The following is an 18,935-nucleotide window of genomic DNA, read 5'->3' as shown; positions in this document are numbered from 1 at the left end:
TAAATTTTCATAACTTGTTGCTTTCTAAAGAAATTGTTAACGTGCATAATATGGTCAAGTTCAGAACTGTTTACCCCACTCCTAAGGATGTTGACGTGTTAATTCACTGTAATAACGTTTTGGTAAACTTCCTTGAGTAAACAGCTATTTCGCTTTGCTTATATCAGCGGTTCTCAACAAGTGGGCCATGGCTCACTAGTGGGCCATAACAACATTTGAGCAACGACATCTTTATATGTCGTTGATTTGAGGTAGGCCACTGACCGATTTAAAAAAGGTATAATTAGTTTCATTGTAGTCACTATATTTAATTTTACAGGAATAATGGTTTTATTGTTCAGCCGCAAGTATCGCACTAATGTGCGGTTGAATAAATAATCTGTTTTGAAATATGTTCTGCAGTGTTTTGTTCTAAACCTATTTTACAGTTTTTCTTTCATAAAAATTAATTTGGCCGCAAAATTGTTTTGCAACGTAAATGGGCCGTGAAAACAAGGTTGAGAACCAATGGCTTATATGTTTGATAAAATGTGATCAAACATTAAGTTTAGCTCTTTGTATGACGACTGTATACTAAACCAGAAAACCGTTTTTAATTATTTTAGTTATGAAAAACTTCACCCTTTATTTAAAAAGAGAAATATCTCTGTCGGAAATCTTTGGTTCAGTCAACTACACGACGGGCCTTAATGGCAAAAGCGACTTTTACCTTAAATCGCGAAGTTTGATTTTGAGTTTCATATTTGAAAGGCGAAAAGGGCAGTTCTTGGCGTTTCAATTGTGGGAAAACTAGTGCAAAACTTGCCGCCTGGTATGTAGCGCTGGTTGTCGATATTTTGGGATTTGGTTTTATTATATTTCAATAAAACTGTTTTGACAAGCATTACAGCTTTCAGGTGAGGTCTCAGTTTGCCAAAATTTAAAACTGAGCAAATCTTTTACGCTAATGAGGCTAATCTTCTTGTATTAATTTGACTTCAACATTTCGAGCTTCATCCTTTCCTGTTAAAGATGTATTAATGTTTTACCAATGTACAGAAGTTTACTCCATCGTTATCGTGTGTTTTAGGATTTTTGTAGCTACAAACGCATAGTTATATCAGCCAAAAAAGAAATTTATAAAAGGGTTTGGTCCTGAACGTCAAACGACCTTTAGAAGTGTGAACTCTAAAACTGCTTTATTTATCTACGTCACTAATTTAGCATAGAGTGCATTTAGTAGTTTTTGAAGCAATTCTTTAACACTGCAAGGTTCAAATCAAGTTTTTATTTTGTTTAACACAGGCACATGGTATATCTGCGGCATTTCATAAATAAAATTCTACAGTAATTTTAAAGAAAAAGAAAGCGGAAAAATATATTTCAGCACAACTCGTCGAAAACCCGCAAAATAGTATTTACCAGAAAGGAGCAGCAACAATCATGGTGCAAGGTTGTTTCGTCCAAAATACTGTGGTAAAAACTATATAATCGATGTAATTCCGCATCGTTTTATATTTGATGCATGTCGTCTCGTTTGAACTATAAAATACTTAGAAGCTTTGTCTTCGAGTGTACGCATAATACTGAAGCAGCGTGTATTAAAGTTAAAATAAAGGAGTCGATTGGTGTGCAAAATAAAATAAAATCAACATTACGTAATGAAAGAACCAAAAAAGATTGCGACACTATTGCGAAATAGTTGTTAATGGAATATCAACAGCCAAACAAAACGAAAACCATTCTCAATCATATCGAGTCAGAGGAATATTCCTGGTATTACGTCACAAGTTGAAAATGGTGGTACTTCCCATACTTAAAAAAAAATATATTTTTTTAAAATAGGATAATACGAAAAAATTTTAGATCCCTGTCGCAACAAATCAGTCAGTAAGGATATTCGACCATTAATTTGTTGCCCAATAAATATAAAGCAAATAAAGTAACTGGTTAGATTTGTTCTAGTTAAAATAACTGTTTGCAACTTTGTAGCAGTGTTGAATAAGACATTCTTATAACTTATTTGTCTATACCGGAGTTATGCAGAATAATGCCGCTATCCAGTAGAGAATCAACAGCCAATATAATCAGACATCCCTGTAAAAGTGTACAGTACAGTGTACAACACCAACCAAGTGCGGTTCGTTACAAATACAAGCACTCGAACAGCAGACCTTATGTTCTCAGCTTGCTTCCTACACCTCTTCCTGCACGCAGGTGTCGCACGTCCATTTTCCTGGTAACAATTTAACGTCCAATCGCATGCCAGACCAGCAAAGCACAAGATGTGCATCTGCGCGTAGGCTCTGGGCAATCGGGACTAAATCAATGGCCGAGCAAAATGGACAAACGAGCTGGTGACGTCATTAGTTCCACCTAGGGCATTAACGGCCCTGTGCTTGCAGCGGTCGAATCGTTCCAAAACTGAAACCGAATCAGATTGGAGTGACGTCATCCAGCATTGCGTCATTAGGAACAGGGGGTTCTTCTGGCTGTTTTCGCCTCAGCCACTGTGTGAACCGGTTGGGGGCTGGGCTTGAGGCGGGATCACACCCGTTCGTCGACTTGCGGTCGGACGCGGGCGACGCGGCACCAGAGTTGCTCAAAGTGACGTCACTACCTGATGACGTGGCCGTTTTCGCAGACTCTCCTGCAAGGAAAGGGACACCTTTAATAATAATTCGCTGAAGGCCTGAAAATAAAGTATGTTTGTTTTTTCAGACAAAAAAATACCAATTTTTATTTCTGTGTGGTATTTTATAAATACTGTACGTTTGACCACGAACTCCGAACATTATGAAAAACATACCGCAACTCAATAGGCAGTAACTAGCCGTTAGATGCCGTTTAAGGTGACGTCTTTATGTTTTGAAATTTAAACACACCCGACGGATTTCTGGCTCTCCGAAACGAAAACCAGGAGGAACGTGCAGGCTGAGGGGGTTCAGAGCTTTGTTGCTGAGTCCTTTTCATTTTGTTGACGCTGTTTCGCTCCACCAACGCCTTCTGTATCATGTGCTCCATGTCGTCCTGCAATAAAACAAACAACCATTGCAAAATGAAAGCAGATCGTTCAGAAATAATCGGACACCACTAAAGGAAAATAGGACGCAGGTCAAGAATCCTACCACAACGAACAATATTTGGGATAGGGTGCTAATTAGCGTTTGGGTTTAAGAAGGTTGGTTAAGCAATATTATTAAATATAAATACTTGACCAACCCGCACACAAACACTAACCGACACTCTAACCCAAATATTGTGCGTTGCTTTTATAGTTGTTTCAACGCTGTGGTAGAATTCCAGACGAGCGCCGAAAACAGATATTTGCTTCGCTGTATTATACAGTTAATGCTGCGCTAAGCGTCACCAAAGTTTCAAACGCACCTGCCATGCTTCCAACTCCTTCTGCTGCTGCAGTTTTTGTTGAATGGCCTCGAGCAACTGGCTGTTGACCGACATCAGATCAACTTTGGCGCGCGCAAGGTTGACCTGAGCGCAAACACACCCGGGTGAAAATGGGCCCGACAAAATAACACCTTGTCCACCGAGACACAGCACAACCGACAAGGTTTACTACTTAATAGGATACAAGCGGCTGTACCAAAGCGCCACATTTCAGTGGAGCATACACGGTCGTTTTGCCACAAATTTAAACATTTTTTTTCTTTATTTGAGATTTGCGCTATTGCCGCTGCCTACGTTGCAACGCAATATTTTCGCAAAATTTCTATAAATCGTTTTAAGTGAACAAGGAGTTACTGGGAACCTTTTATTCATTAAAGGGATACAATAAGTTCTCCCAAGACATTTCAGTGTGGCACGTATAACAAATTATATTTACCTTTACGCCGCGGCCCACATTACAAATCGAGTATCCCAAAAATCTATCTATAAACACAAACGTATATAGAAAAGCCATATATTGCGGAGTAAAAATACACCGTATCTGAACATGCTTGGATCACTTCACCTCACACCATTACACACCGCAATTTTACCTCCAGAATGTTCTTCGTGGCGACAGCTTCGTCTCGTTCCTGCATCATTGCGTTGCTCTTTTCTTTCAGCATTCGCACGATGTCGCTGCTGGGCGATTCACATAAAACCTAAAATTCACAAACGTTGTTTTTTAAGTTTTTTAAATCATTACGACTACCAGATTAAATAAATGACACAAATAATTGTAAGACAGGCAAATGTTTGTTTTTATCACAAATAGGTATATACATTCCTTGGATTTGACAAGGCTTGAAGGAAGTGTCAAACAAATAAAAACACGAAAGTAATTAACCTAATGCACTTACAGGCTGCATCTATGTTTAAAATGGCCAGCGTTTTTTAAAGTAAGCGTTTAATTAAATATCTAAACAAAATGATTCACTGATGTTTCACGAGATACACGACCACTTGTTTAAATTGGAATTCCTTCAGAGCTTGAAACAACCACGTAGAAATTGCAGTCACATTCAAAGAAACCAACCTTGACTTTTACCGCTTCTTGGGCAAGCGATGACAACTCGTCTATCGCTTTCGACAGGTTAGCGCCGCCACTGGTGGGCGATATTGGGCGATTTTCTTCGAGTTGAAGGGGAACGGCGCCGTTTACTTTCGGCAGGTCTCCGCTTTGTTTGTGTACGAAAGAACGCAGACAGGTGGACACGGTCTGAACCCGCTGGTAACTTTCCCACATGTCTTGCTTGAGCTGAAATCGTGAAATTTGATGTTGTCGCATGAAACCAAAACCACCTAAACGACCAAGTTTCACGTGCAAATGTCAGAGCATTTAACCTGGTACAAATTGGTCGCGTTTGCGATTGGATTCATAACCCGTTCCTAGAAATTTTACCGTCATTTTGCTTAATCACACAACAGTAATTACTCAAAACAGATGAAGTTTGTCATGCAAAGTGAGTTTTCGGTCACAAAATAATTGACGACTATTAGGGATGTCCGATCAGGCGATGGCAAGTGGTCGTATCGGTACTCACCACATAATAAGACAGTATAGGTGCCGATTTCATACCAAATTAAAATGTGCAGTTCAGTCAACGTCGCTAGAATTCTAAATAGCCAATTTTGTTTTTAATGACGGTATTTCTTATCGGGCAAAAGGGTACGACTTTTCGTTAAAATCGATGCTATCAGAATGGAATAAATTTAGACGTACCGGACATTCCTAACAAAGATAACAGATTTTAACATGTATAATGCACAAGCATCATCGTACGTAAAGCATGCATCACACGGTTTTACATACGCTTAAACATGCATAAAAATTGTAAATTGAGTTTGTTTTTTCATGATTTTGACTGGTGAAATTGCCTGTGAGTGATATGCAACAATTCATTAGTTTGCAAAATGCACGCTGTGTGGGATGCTTGGTTTGAAAAGTTATTACGAAAATGTGTGAAAATTATTTCGGTTGATTGTCGTTTTTGTCTCAAGTAAAATCTGTAATTAAGTTGGCCAAAAAACGATATTTTAACAAATGCCAATTGCGTTACAGCATGAAAGTTATTTGTTTTAAAGAAAAGGTTTGAATTAGAGATTAAAAGAATGGTAAAAACATTCACCCAAATAGAAAAATTAAATGTTGGTTGTCGCACAGCAAAAACAGCGCAAAGAAACGTGTTATTTGCATGAGCAGAAAATAAAACTGCAAACGTGTGTTTCGGTCAACCTCAAAAAGCTGGTGGTGACATTTATTGACCCCATTCATCAGTGCCTTGTAGCACCGTAAGGTCACGTCGGTGTCGACTTCGTCGCCATATTTGGTCCAGTCCGGGTCAGTCGAGAGTTCCGTCTGCGGAAGAATCCGTGTCACCAGGGTGACGAGAGTTGAAGGAAACGGGAGAAAGTCAGAACAATAGTGCGGTGCGTATTTTAAATGCGAATTACATAATTCTATACTTCACCGAAAACCACGTCATGTGATAAAGAGGCACCGTACCTTTACCACCACATCAGTTATTGGCTTACACGTCAATCTACATACTACACACCACGTTCTACATCTATAGTTTACAACAGTTCAGACGATTACGAACACGGGAATGCAACAAGCCGAAGCGTACTCCACATTGTATAAAAATAAATAACTCGACTTCGTTTTAAATTCTCGCCTCTACAACAGGATACAACATTCATCGAACCGTTGCTTTATAACAAAGGAACTAAGTGCACTTAGCGACAAATTGAACCAACATCGCCATCTAATCAATACAAGTGAGTGAACTTGGCAACACAGTCGATGGTCGACTTACCTGCTTGATGTCGTCATAGTTTTCTTGGTTTTCAATGACGTCATCGGTGTTTGACGTCACGGGTGACCGAAAGTCGAAAACTCCGTGCTCGAAGCCGGATTCCTCCAGTTCGGAAAGAAGTGAATTTGAGTTCGCTAAAATATGTAAAACAGTTTGATTTTGAGGAAATCAATTGCCACAACCCCGAAAAAAGATTGAATAGACAATATATTTTTGTTATAAATTAGGAATAAAAATCGTTCGACAAGATAAATTTCAACAAAATTTATGTTGTACTTTCATGATAAATTTCAACAAAATTTATGTTGTACTTTCATGTAGCCTACAAAAGATACAAACCAAATCTCTTGTTTCTCACTAAATGTAATATTCTAACGCTTTAGCTTTACAATTAATATTATTACTAAAGTTTTTCATTCGACGTTTTACACATGGCGTGCTAGCAGTTGTCGCAAAGCTACTTGAAGTATATACTAAAGCTGGACAATTTTTAAAGACCTATATTAGCCCACCCATCGGTTTATTCAATCCAAATATAATTATCAAATCAATTTTACCATTCGAGGCAAAAGATGTTTGCATAGATATTTCTTCCCTCAGTTCGTCGACCCTAGTTTGAAGTTGCCGATTCGAGGCATGCGCGTCGTTCAGCTCCACAACAACTCGCTTGAGCTGCAAAGAAATATAATACAATTTTGTCAAGTAATATGGTAAAAACAGTTTATGAAAACACCTAACTATAAACTTGAACTATTGGTGGTTGAGCTTTTCACTGCTGAAGTAAACAAAATTTCTCGTTTTGTATAGCTAACGGTTTAGTGGTCAGTGTATTTGTTAGTGAGTAAGCAAGCGACCAAACAAACGACTGGTTGATTCATACCGTACCGGTAAACTGTTATTTCTACAGTAAACAAAATTTCTGGTTTTGTATAGCAAATGGTTTAATAGTAGAATGTTTTGCTTTTTGTTGTTTTACCGCTTGTTAGTCGGTAAACAAACGACCAATTAAACAACCGATTTATTGATGCATACCATACCGGCAAACCGTTATTTCATTACTATTGTCTGCAATCGTGTTGGTTTTATAAAGACTTCAATCAAAAAATCGCATTTAAAAAGCCAGCACTTAAAGCTGTCCTATATTCAAACAAAGTCGGCAATAAACTTAAACGAAGAAACCGTCGGCTCTTTACCTCTCTCTCGCGGTCGTGGAGTTGGCGTTCCAGTTGGTGAACGCGTTCCGAGGCCGATGTTAGCTCCTCTCTCAGTTGAATGGTTTCGTCCTTCATGGCTCCGTAGTGGGACTCCAGCTCTACGCGGGTAGCAGAGCCTTGCTGGATCTGTACGGCGAAAAAAAATGGTAATTTTTGGCTTACACATTGTTGGGCGGTGACTCGGAAATACACGACCGGCATGTTTGGCTAAGAAATAAGGTCAATATAGACACAACGCCATAATGCTAGTGGGTAATGCATGGTGTCGGCTACCAAACAGCAATTGTTGTTAATTAATGTTCGGCGAAACAACGTTTAACATTTCAAAGAGGTTATCTAAATAAGAATCTAATGAGTCGTCTACTTATCTACATACTAAACTTGTTTTATTGTTGTTTGTTATATTGCAAGTTGCTATAGCTTTATGCTCTACGTTGTTTGGCATATTTACAGCTAAACAAATGAATTTACTTTGTTTCAAGCCAAAGGCTACCGAAAGTGGAAACGTTAATCGCTGACTAACCTAAGGTTAAAAAGAACATGTTACTGATGTAAACAATATTTGCACAACACAAACATTGAATCTACACACATTGGACACCCTTACCTTGGCTTCGTACTATTTTGTTTGTAAAAAGCATGAAAATAAAAATACAAAAAATCAGTTGAAAGTAATATTAATTTTTGTTTCGAAAGTTCGACGTTTTTGATGTAAAGTAATGAGCGTTTTGTATTTTAAAGCATTTTAATAAGTTCCAAGAATTGTTAGCATCGCCTAAAGAGCGGCTGTAGCAGCACTACTATGTTTACTGTAAGATTATAACAATTTTTTATGTTTCCAGTTCAGCACAGTGTTGCATTGTTCGTGATATTAGAAAATTAGACCAAGCAAAACAAACAAATTAGTGCCTTGAAATTCTTACCTCCTCTTTAAGGTTCTCCAGTTGCAGAATCTTGCTTGTGGCTGAATTGGATCTTTCTAGAAACTCTCTTCTAAGTTGCTGAACTTGAGCAGAAAGATGTTGCTCGGCATCAGAGGCCTAGGTTGATGAAACACGCGAAAATTAAACAGCGATCTTGAATATATAAGTTTAAAATGCATTTTTGTCACATATTTCCAGCCCATACAAAATCTGAATTACTGCCAACTTACTTAACACGTTTTACAGCTTTATTGTGATTAGATAATTTCACTTGAATAAATCACGCAAGTCTTTGAATGAAAAGCTGACACTTTACTTTACCGTGTTTGAACTACTTTCGCTTCACTGACATCTCAAATGTTATTTGCACAGCAATCTACAATTCTACAGTCGCAGTTTCAATCAGGTTTGTACCTTCTCAGCAGAGCAGCCCTTGGGTTCACACAGAGTTTAAACAACCACTTAAATTTACTGCCCTTGATTTCATTCAGATCACCACACCTAAAACACTTTCAATTTCATGTCAAAGTAATTCTTAACTAGGCCTACTATGGTGCTATAGACGCACTGCAATTATCACATGGCGCGTCCAATCTGACTGGTACATACAGGTGTGAGTTAGTAGCACACAGCCAAGCCAACAACCCAAACAGCACTAATAGTTGTTAGCAGTAACTAAACACTATCGTAGAATCTTGAGTTACCAGCTATTCAAAAACCTTCCTTCATCAACAAGGCTTATTTGACAACAATGCTCGCTCTAGCAGCGCTCCACAAATCTGTTTTAATGAAGCGTCATAGAGTGACGTCGCACACTTCCGGCATTTGACAATCTATGAGAGCAGATTAGGCGGTTTTTATAGCGCAACTCAATTTGCAGGTGTTTGTTACCAATTGCTGTGAACTTATTATTTCATAGCGACCAATATGAATTTGATATGGCAAAAAAAAGCAAGTCGCTCTGTAACATAAACTTCAAACTTCAGACATATAAACCTTCTTATAGGATTTCAAATATATAACGGAGATCCAACTTTTAAAAAACTGTTACTCTAAAGTCTGAAGTAAAACAAACCGAAAGATAACTGTTGTAGCAGAGGAATTAGTAAAAAAATTACACTTAACGCTATTGACAAAGCTGCTGCCAGTCTATCTTTACCATTAAGCATTAGTCACAGCGGCGCACTTTTATAAATTGTGAAAAATGCTGTGTATTGCTGCCTGCAGATTACTATAACTACTTTTATAACTTTCGTGAAAATTGAAACTAATCGTTGGAAACAGTGGTACAGTTCCAGCAAACTAACGCAATCAATCAATGCAACACTTCAATACACAACAAACAAGCAAATTACGAATGAGTCATTAAAAGTGTCACGGTACTGACCAAAACTGTACCCAAAACTATTTTTTCTTGCCATCAGGAAATTAAAAAACTCCTTACCATTGTTAAGTCCTCTTTTCCGAGTCAAAGTAACAGTCACGCGAGGAATACACAATAGCTTGCGGAATGCACAAAATGCAGTAAGAGCTTCCGCCTCAAACAGCCAGCCAAAAACTCAATAACTGTCCACGATTTGTTCTTTCCGAAAAAAAAATTGCGTTTCCAATATCACGACGCGGCGGTATGACGTACACAAGCGCGAAAACTTATCTCAGCACACAGCTATAGCTACCAGCAGAGATATGTCGCTCGGTTTGAGAGCAAAGCAAACATATGCTGACCCTGCTTACACGTGGTTTAGGAATTATTAGATTGAAACAGACACACACACATCGCTGCCAAAAGCAGAGGCAGCTTTTTACAAAACAAACTTTTCTATCGTACACAAGCCGTGCTTGTCAAGCTGCGTAACGCTTCCCATGCGTACAATCAGTCAAAACCGTTATCCCTATATGAACCGTTAGTTGCGTCGCATAGGAGCGTTTGGCAATGGCGTTGTGAGAAGCAGCTGAATTCCTAAGCCACAAACCTCACGGGAAATCGGCCTAACTTGGTTGGCAACCTGATCTTCTCACAAACGATTGTTGGCTGGTGGCTACCCGAAGCTTTTATGCAATAAGATGCTCAGAAAATGATTATTATGCTATTTTTTTCGCTACGCCCTAAAAGGTATGTCGCAAAATGCGCATGATAATTTGGGTCGCCGGGCGATTTGAAATCTCCGCTTTTTCTCAGAGGTAATTGTTTACGCAAGGCTAAGCGCTCACAGCGGGGTAAAAAGGAAGACCTTTACAAAGGATATAAAATTACAGAGTTGATAAAAAATATTAGGCGAGGGTTAAACGTTTTAAATATATATTAAGCTATTCATCAACTATGATTGTAACATACGGCAAAAATCAGTTTGTAAATTTTTAGCGTATGAATTCAGTTCCTCACTTGCAAGAGTTTGCTAAATTGGTAATTTTCCGGTGTATTATATTGTTAATTTTTCTCCACATTATTCTAATGTGTTTGTTGTAAATGCGCGAAAAACATACACTTTTTTGGGTTTGTCGTTATTTTTCCAAAAAATTTGTTTGACGTCCGCAATCTTCTAAATACCGTATAAATCTTTCGGCATTTATCTGCTTGGGGAAATTTGTGTGCCTTTTTGAAGGACTATTTTTACGACTATTTAATTTGCAATTTGTTATAGCTGTGAATAAAAGACGACCACAGGACAAATTATGTTTGTACCATAATACGACCGATTGCTAAACCTAATCTCAATTCGACATTACTGAGCTGCGTAATTGTTATTGTTGACTAAGTTTTAAGGAGACAACAACCATTTCAATTTTGAGTACAATTTCGATTTGTGGGGTTAAACACCAAAGCCGATGACTTGCGAAGGTAATATTTTTTGTACCCATTCATGTTCATATTTACTCTAACCCAAGGGGTTCTTAAACTGGGGTACATGGACCCCATGGGGTACGTGAACGAGTTTTAGGGTGCCCATGAAAGCCTAATTGAAATATTAGTGTATATCCAAGAAGTAATTAATTTTTTAAAGAAAACAGTCTAATTGAGCATAAAATGTTTTTACACTGAATGTATTTAAACTTCATTTCTCTTTCACCTTTTTGAACCGTAATCAGCAGATTTATGAAATCTATTTGTATTGTAAAGTCAATTTATGACGTCAATTTTTTGCCTAGCGTGGTCCACACGACGAAAAACTAAATAAATTTAAGGGTCCGCGGTAGAAACAGTTTAAGAATCCCTGCTCTAATTCAACTTTATTTGCTACCCAATAATGACTCACCAGCTGCAGTTGCGTTAATAATTTCTGGTTCTGTTCGGTCAGTTCTTCGATAGCCCGAGTTTTCTCTCGCTCGGTGGCGGCCAACACCGCTTTTCGTTCTTGCAACTCTTCCTGTGAACATAGCAAGTGTTAAAATAAATGATACAACATGCCTGTAAGCTATCCACACTTTCAACCAACTAAATCGCAGTATCACGCAAATGATGGATATAAATTATTCTTCATTTTATCGTGCCCAAATTATATCAGTAAAGACGTCAATACATTATCAAACTTTTACGGATTGTTATTTACCTGTGTTCGCATGATGTCGCCATTGAGTTGCAAAGCGTTGGTCTCGCATTCGCTCGTTTTGTATTCCAACCGCTGGCGTAACTCGAATTTTTCTTGCTCTAAAGCCTGAAGAAAAAACATAATAAAATAAACTTAATTGTCATCAATTCACTCATAAAAGGCTTTCTTTTACACGTTAAATAACGCGAAATATCTAAATAAATTTTAAGTTATATATTTACTGTCCAGCCTGAGGTTTACATTAAGCACGGAACTTCCTTTCTAAAGATCGACATATTTTTTGTTGACGATGTATCAGAATATAATAAGTACGCCAACACACAATGTTCACTTCAGTGGTAACAGAATATTTAAAAATACTTTCAATGACCACACTTCTGTATAGTTTTACAATAGGACCAACGGCCAAAACCGACTTTTTTGTGGATGTGGTGAGGTACATTATGTTTGTTTTTTCTGAATACCAGAATGGTCACAGTAGTTGGATTTATACAAAAAACGGATTGTTTTATTCACTTCGGGTAATAGTTTGGGTGGTGACCGAATGATGTACAAAAAGGCCCTAAATATTCGACCCAAACACTGATCTCTGCAGGCAACCATTGTGACGTATTCGCACCTCAGTCAGTCGCCAAAACAGTGTGGTCCAGGTAAGAGCAATTTTACTAACACAACTGTAAATTATTAAACTTAAAATTTATCGGATATACTGTTTACCAAACTATGCGGACTTTCATTTTGAGCAATAAGCGTAAGAGGCTATGTTATTTAGACTGAAAAAAGTGCCAAGGCTTTAAAAAAAGTTTGGGCAAGTTTATGGAATTTTCTGACATACACAGTACATTTCAAATAGGTCTCAACAAATATATTTTAAAACGAATCAAGAAAAAATATATTCTAAATTAGGGGTTGGCAACCTTTTTTGCATCGCGGATCGCTATAAAACTGAAATTTTATCGCGGAACGGACTTAAAAAATAAGAAAAGTTTAGTTATGGAAATTAATTACAAGTTTGATTCAAAGAGAACCTTGTTTTGCTGCTACAAGTCCTTAAAGAATTTAATAAGAAAACAAAGTTGCAACATAGTAAAACCTAATATAATATCAATACGAAAAGTACTAACGACAGGCCGCCACAAGTAATGTTATTGTACACCTACGGACCCGTAACAAACTTCTAGCTGTACCCGGCGCAATTACGTTTAGTGTCCTTCGGAGCCTTTTAAGAAAACGCGTTGCGATAAAAAATGCTTTTCATATCAAAAGTTTAGACCTAAACAAAAAATCAAAACGTTTTGGTTTTAGCGAATGGGAGTTTAAATGCCACACATATTGCAGTTTACATTACACATTCTCACATCCGCTTTCAATACGGTGAAATAATGCGGTCATTGATCGCGGCAAACGGACCAGCTCTCTTATGACTCGTGAGAAGTCCACGTTCTTCCATCATATGAGGGGTTGTCGAGGGCCTCTTAATGGCCCTCGTAATGGAAAAGCAGATGAGAAGTGGAATATCTCTAAAGCATGCGCGCAAGCTTGTTGACTGGCTGTTGCAATATATTACTCGTGCCATTTTAATTTAGAATACGTGTTGATTATATACCGTATTATTATATGCTTATTGGAAACCCGGTGTCAAAGGTTAAACGCATTGATAGGTCTCCCGAAAAGAGAAATGTTATGGAAACGATACGATACCGAGGCTTTCGAAATGCGGATGATCACGAACATACTTTATGTTCAAAATGCGTAGTTTCGCTGGGGTACAAAACGAACAAACTTGAAATACACCCTTTCAATTTTAGGCAAAACCTAAAATGTATTTAGGTGTAAAAAAGCATATTACATACCCGGCATACAGGAAAACAGTTTTTTGTTAAATAATTCATGCAGCTGTAATAACATCTGCGCCGACATTGTGACAGAGACAATGGCCACGCAACAAAAGCAAGCGTATCCGGCATATCAGAAATAATATTTAAAGACAGGTCAACAATATCGCCTAGGTGCGCGTTTTTGGCCCAGGAGGAATGCCTAACACATTAAAACAAAGTAATACGACTCTGTTTACTGAGTAAACAGTTGCGCCTGACCTGGTTAAGTTCGTTTTGCATTGATTTTCCCTTCTAAAAAATATAAAACTTAACACGAGCTGTAGTTACAAAACAGTTAAAAATACCTATACATGGAACTAAACGAACAAACCATATCACAAACCTTTGTTTATAAGATATTTCACTGTTAAATCGAGAGGCGTTAACATAAATTTGTTATTAGTCTATCAAATCAAAGTCTTGTGAAGCTTACTTCCGCACACGAAAAAAAAAGATCCCTTTACAAAAATCTGATGTGTTGTTATCGTGTATTAAGAGTCCATGTGCAAATCTTAGAAAATGTGTTTGACAGATGCCAAAACGACACTACAGTGGTGTTATAGGGATTTTACAAAGTAGGATAAGGCTTAAATCGACCGCTTAAGCTCGCTTTCTTAAAACCATCTTTAGCGATAATCCAGATAAACTTGCCAACCATGTGTGTTGGGCAATCTACACTTAGGATAATAAAAAACATTATGTCTACATTTTATACGGCGTTTACAGGTTGACTAGGTACTGTATAACACTATCGTTCGTGTGCGGGTAACAGATTGAAGTTTGAAAGCGTAAGTAAAACCAAACTGTTAGTAATACTTTTTTCCTCAACATTTAATTGAAAAGCAGAAACTTCTACATCCATTCTGTCGTGTCAAAACGAGTTAATGATGTTTATTATGAAGGGGGACCAAACAATTCTATTATCCCTTGATAAAAAAAAATTATCAAAGCAATTTCTGTTTCTATTAAGAAATAAGACCTCAAGTTAAGAAAGGCTGGACCGCAGAAAAGTTCACGAACGCTGAGTTTGCGACGGGGTATTCCTGATAATTACTGATAACAAAGTAGCGCATCGCTGTAACACGCGTCTGATACACGCGACCGCAGGTACGACGAGGGCAATCAACATTAGAGCTAATTGGAGTCGCTCTCGTAATTGGCAATAATTTATAACTGCGTAAGCACAATTTACTTCAGCAACGGCCTTTTTCCTAGTACGTCGCAACAATTGTATCGAAATCTTACTAGGCCACCTAACAAAATTCGGACAAACGGTGACGTTGGCGCCTAAACACGGTGACGTTTTGGCGACGCAAATTGACGACTTAAACTTCCGCAATTAGCACAATCAGTCAGGGCGAGCAATTTAAATGGAAACCTAATAGCTACTTTGCGACCCGCAAGTCATCACGTGTAACGCTTACCAGAAAAAAATACTATTCACAGAGTAAATCATAACTGATGGTTATCATTAAAGTCACAACTGTGAAGATTAGAGAAATCTTTAATAATAACACAGATTTTACATTTTTCTATATGAAGTAATTGATAACAAAACAGAAATTATAAATGTAGTGCGTTAAATGCCCCAAACAAAAACCTCATAATTTGGTAACTCAGACGCTTGAAATTGCAATCCGATTTACTGGGCGTGCTTCATCTTATAACAAGTCAATTCATAGTTTACGTATACACGTTGGGCAATAATAACCTAAGGCGCCCATAAAGCAAGCTAGTAAGGTATGACGACTCTCTTGGTAGATTTAGGAAACCGTGTTTCCTTTAAAGTGAAAATGAATTAAATATATTTGAAGGATCAGACATACCACTTAAATTACTTTACATTTTAAATCACATGGTAAGCAAAGGAAAACCTTTGAAATTATACAGAGTTTATTTAATAGACAATACTACTGTGTACAATCAATTGGGAAATTTAAAAAAGTACTTTCTACTTTAAATGAGTCTTTTTTCTTTTGTTGGTGTTGTTTGGTTACCAATATACCTGCTTGTTAACAGAAAGCAGGTGATACAGCCAAATTAAACTTACCTTGGGGTCATTTCGAGTGTAAGCCTTGTTGGACTAATAAATTATTCAGCCAACACCATCTAGGCATCAGAAAATGTCTTAACATTACATGACGCTGCTTGCCCTGGAGTAAGTAGTTCCTTCTAACTTGAGAAGATTAGGCTAGTATAGTATTGTAATGCATACTAGGATGAGAATTAAAAAAACACACAAACCTCAATCTTTTCATGGAACTCCTGGCAAAGCTTTTCATGGTCTTGTACGAGTTCCTCATTTTTTTCTAGAAGAGACTTTCCCAGCTCAGCGGCAAGAATCAAGTCTCTTTCTTTGTGTTCAAGTTGTGTGTAGACATCTGCCTATAATTAAATAAATACAATTCTTACAAATACCTAAATAACAAAACAATACAATAAATGATTTTTAAGGAACAGCTAAGCCAACCATAAATGGGAAAGAAGATGGGAAGAAAAATCTAAAATGTGGTTTACATACCAAAAATATCGGCACTGGTCTAGAATCCTACCCCAACACACATTATTTGGGTTCGGGTTGGTCAAGTATTATCATTAAATGACAAATATAATAATATTTGACCCACCCACACCGAAACCCAAATATTGTGCATTGATTTAATAATTGTTTAAACCCTGTGGTAGGATTCTAGAACATTGCCAAAATATCCAACAGTTTAAATATAAATGTGTAAAAGTTTGTACTTGGGAAAAAGTATAATTTATTTACTATGTTAAGCTTTATGTTCCTATTAGGAATTCTGCTTTTAATTACCTCAGTTAACTCCATTTGGGACTCGGGCATTGAATCTGCCTCCAAATCACTTTGCTCATCACATGTCGAAGAGTATTCTTTTGATCTATTCCTTGTAGCATGATCAGAAAGAAGAGTTGAACAGTTATCTCCTATAAATGGAAACAAGCTGTCTTCCATTGCACCAGCCGGCATCATTTCATGGTAATTGTTCTGCATATCAAATCCTTCCATTTTCACCTTTTCCCCTCTGTCTGGCAATGACAACTCTTTCATATCAAAATAAAAGGTCTCAATGCTTCAAATGGTGTGGAAGTTTTTTCTTGATTCTACTGAAACTAGTGAAATCATGAAAAACAGTTAATTGTTACGCGATGTTATATTACCACAACATTCACGTAAAATCTGCGCCACCTTCAGTCACCTGAGTCACCGTTTAAGCACAATTCAAGTTTGACTGATGAGAGATAAGGACAGCGCTCCTTTAAACTAAGGAGAAAAAAGCAGCTTCGAACTGCCGAAGAAAAAAGAAATCGCGTCAACCAAAATAAAACAACACGTTATCAACACCACTACATTGTATGCTTCTACATATTAAACTAAAACTCGTAGCTCGCATTATTTTAATATTTACTGCGTATGGACGAGGTTGTGTATTATTGTTGTTTATTTTGTCATAATCACAAATTTTCTTTAATTAGTTTCTAGCAAGGTTATTTCCCTACGAAGCAACTCGCATGCACCCGTGTACCTAATGGCAGACGTCTTGCTGACTTTCGCTTGATAATTGTCTTTCTAGTAAATAACAACGTAGATAAACCATGTGAATTTTGCTTTTGGACATGGTTAAACAATAACTAATTGAAATAAAGTAAGGTAATTTGACCAGTATTTTTCCCGGTTAAATTGTAGTTTATTTTGTTTTTTTAATCATTCTCAACAAAATTAACTCCTTACGGTGGGCAAACGCGCAAAAAGTTCGTTTATGGTTGTTAATAGTAATTCATTTATTGACGCGCAAGATACCGCTAATTGTTGTTGAATAACTTTCTGCGCTGGTCTAGAACCTTACCACTTTTTTCTTTACAGTAATGAAACAGGTTGTCAAAGTTGAAATCGCCAGGATTAACTAAATATTGGAGAATAAATAGAAAAAAATACTTGACCCACCGAAATGCTAACTTATACCCTAACCCAAATAATGTTAGCACTATGAACCCCCTGACGAAAATGTGGTAGGATTCTAGACCAGCGTCCTAAAAGTTTAGTTGGCCTGTTACTATATTAAAACTAAGCAATTAATGTAAGTTTATTGCTTTACACTCTTGTCTTACTTTGCTTAGTTTCAATTTCGGCGCAAACCAAATAAACTTTTGAAAGTTGTCATTTTATATCCATACCCTGATTGCATTCCAAAATTTGTGGCCGCTAAAGATTCACGCCAAATTTTTTTTCTGCTGAAATCCTACGACAAATTAGGACAATATACACGCCAAAAATGACAATTTGTTTTGGTAAATTTCCTAGGCCGGTGATATTCCACTCCAAATGAAAGTGCTTCAACGTAACTGGCGTGATTTTGTGCAAGCATTCCATGCCAAACATCTCTGGCGGGAAGGCACTAAAATGCAATCGGGACACAATATGTTTTAATTCATTAGTTAAATAATTTTGTTGTATTTGCTTGTTAAAACAGATCACTTTACCTGTTTTGTAATTAGATCATGGACAAACCACAGAAAGAAATATCTGATAAACGTGAGACTGATTGCAAAGATGGTGACAAGTCCTTACATTTATTAATTAGTAGTACAGAGGACTCAAAACCAATTTTAACAAGCAATCTACAAAAAGAGGTATGCATACTTTTATGTAATATTAAACAGGTACACCAGAATGCAGGACCAGAACTAAAAAAACAGATCTCTATGAATCAGTTTTTAATTAAATTTATTTAATTGAGAAAGTCAACCTAGAGCCGCGCTGAATATGTTAAATTAACTAAACTCTAGCTGAACCAAAACTTAAAAAAAAGTAATTCATTACAATGAAAAAACATACCATTACAAAATAATAGTTTAATGGATCAAGGTATTTACTATTTAAATTTAGTACCATAAACGAAAGATCTCATAGATGTTCTCTTTGGGTATTAGTGTGACAAAGTGCACAAGTATATTGACTGGTATGACTTATCTTATTTTTTATTTTGCTGGTTCGTCAAAAGTTAAAATTGGACAATTAAGGTATTTTAAGGAGCTATCAGTTAAGCCTAAGCAGTATACAGGTTGTAAATCCAACAATACCACGGGTCAATGTAGTCCAACTATATTT

The 18,935-nt window shown here is 37.1% G+C and overlaps 1 protein-coding gene across 1 annotated transcript; it reads right to left on the bottom strand.

The window, feature by feature from the left end:
* Window positions 1-1,237: 1,237 nt before the first annotated feature.
* Window positions 1,238-16,934, bottom strand: LOC146147094 (BICD family-like cargo adapter 1). The gene is made up of 15 exons (XM_083387915.1): window positions 16,623-16,934; window positions 16,052-16,192; window positions 11,931-12,035; window positions 11,637-11,747; window positions 8,383-8,499; window positions 8,067-8,078; window positions 7,439-7,585; window positions 6,803-6,917; window positions 6,218-6,379; window positions 5,663-5,886; window positions 4,463-4,684; window positions 3,981-4,088; window positions 3,367-3,471; window positions 2,865-3,009; window positions 1,238-2,629 (listed from the first exon to the last, which is right to left on the bottom strand). The coding sequence occupies exons 1-15, from the start codon at window positions 16,875-16,877 to the stop codon at window positions 2,415-2,417; spliced, it is 2,184 nt and encodes a 727-aa protein (XP_083244041.1). The 5' UTR covers window positions 16,878-16,934; the 3' UTR covers window positions 1,238-2,414.
* Between the last annotated feature and the right edge of the window lie 2,001 nt (window positions 16,935-18,935).

The sequence above is a fragment of the Ascidiella aspersa genome, chromosome 4, assembly GCF_963924565.1.
Source record: "Ascidiella aspersa chromosome 4, kaAscAspe10.2, whole genome shotgun sequence".
NCBI classification, from domain to species: Eukaryota; Metazoa; Chordata; class Ascidiacea; order Phlebobranchia; family Ascidiidae; genus Ascidiella; species Ascidiella aspersa.
This window is presented reverse-complemented; position numbering and strand designations above follow the sequence as displayed.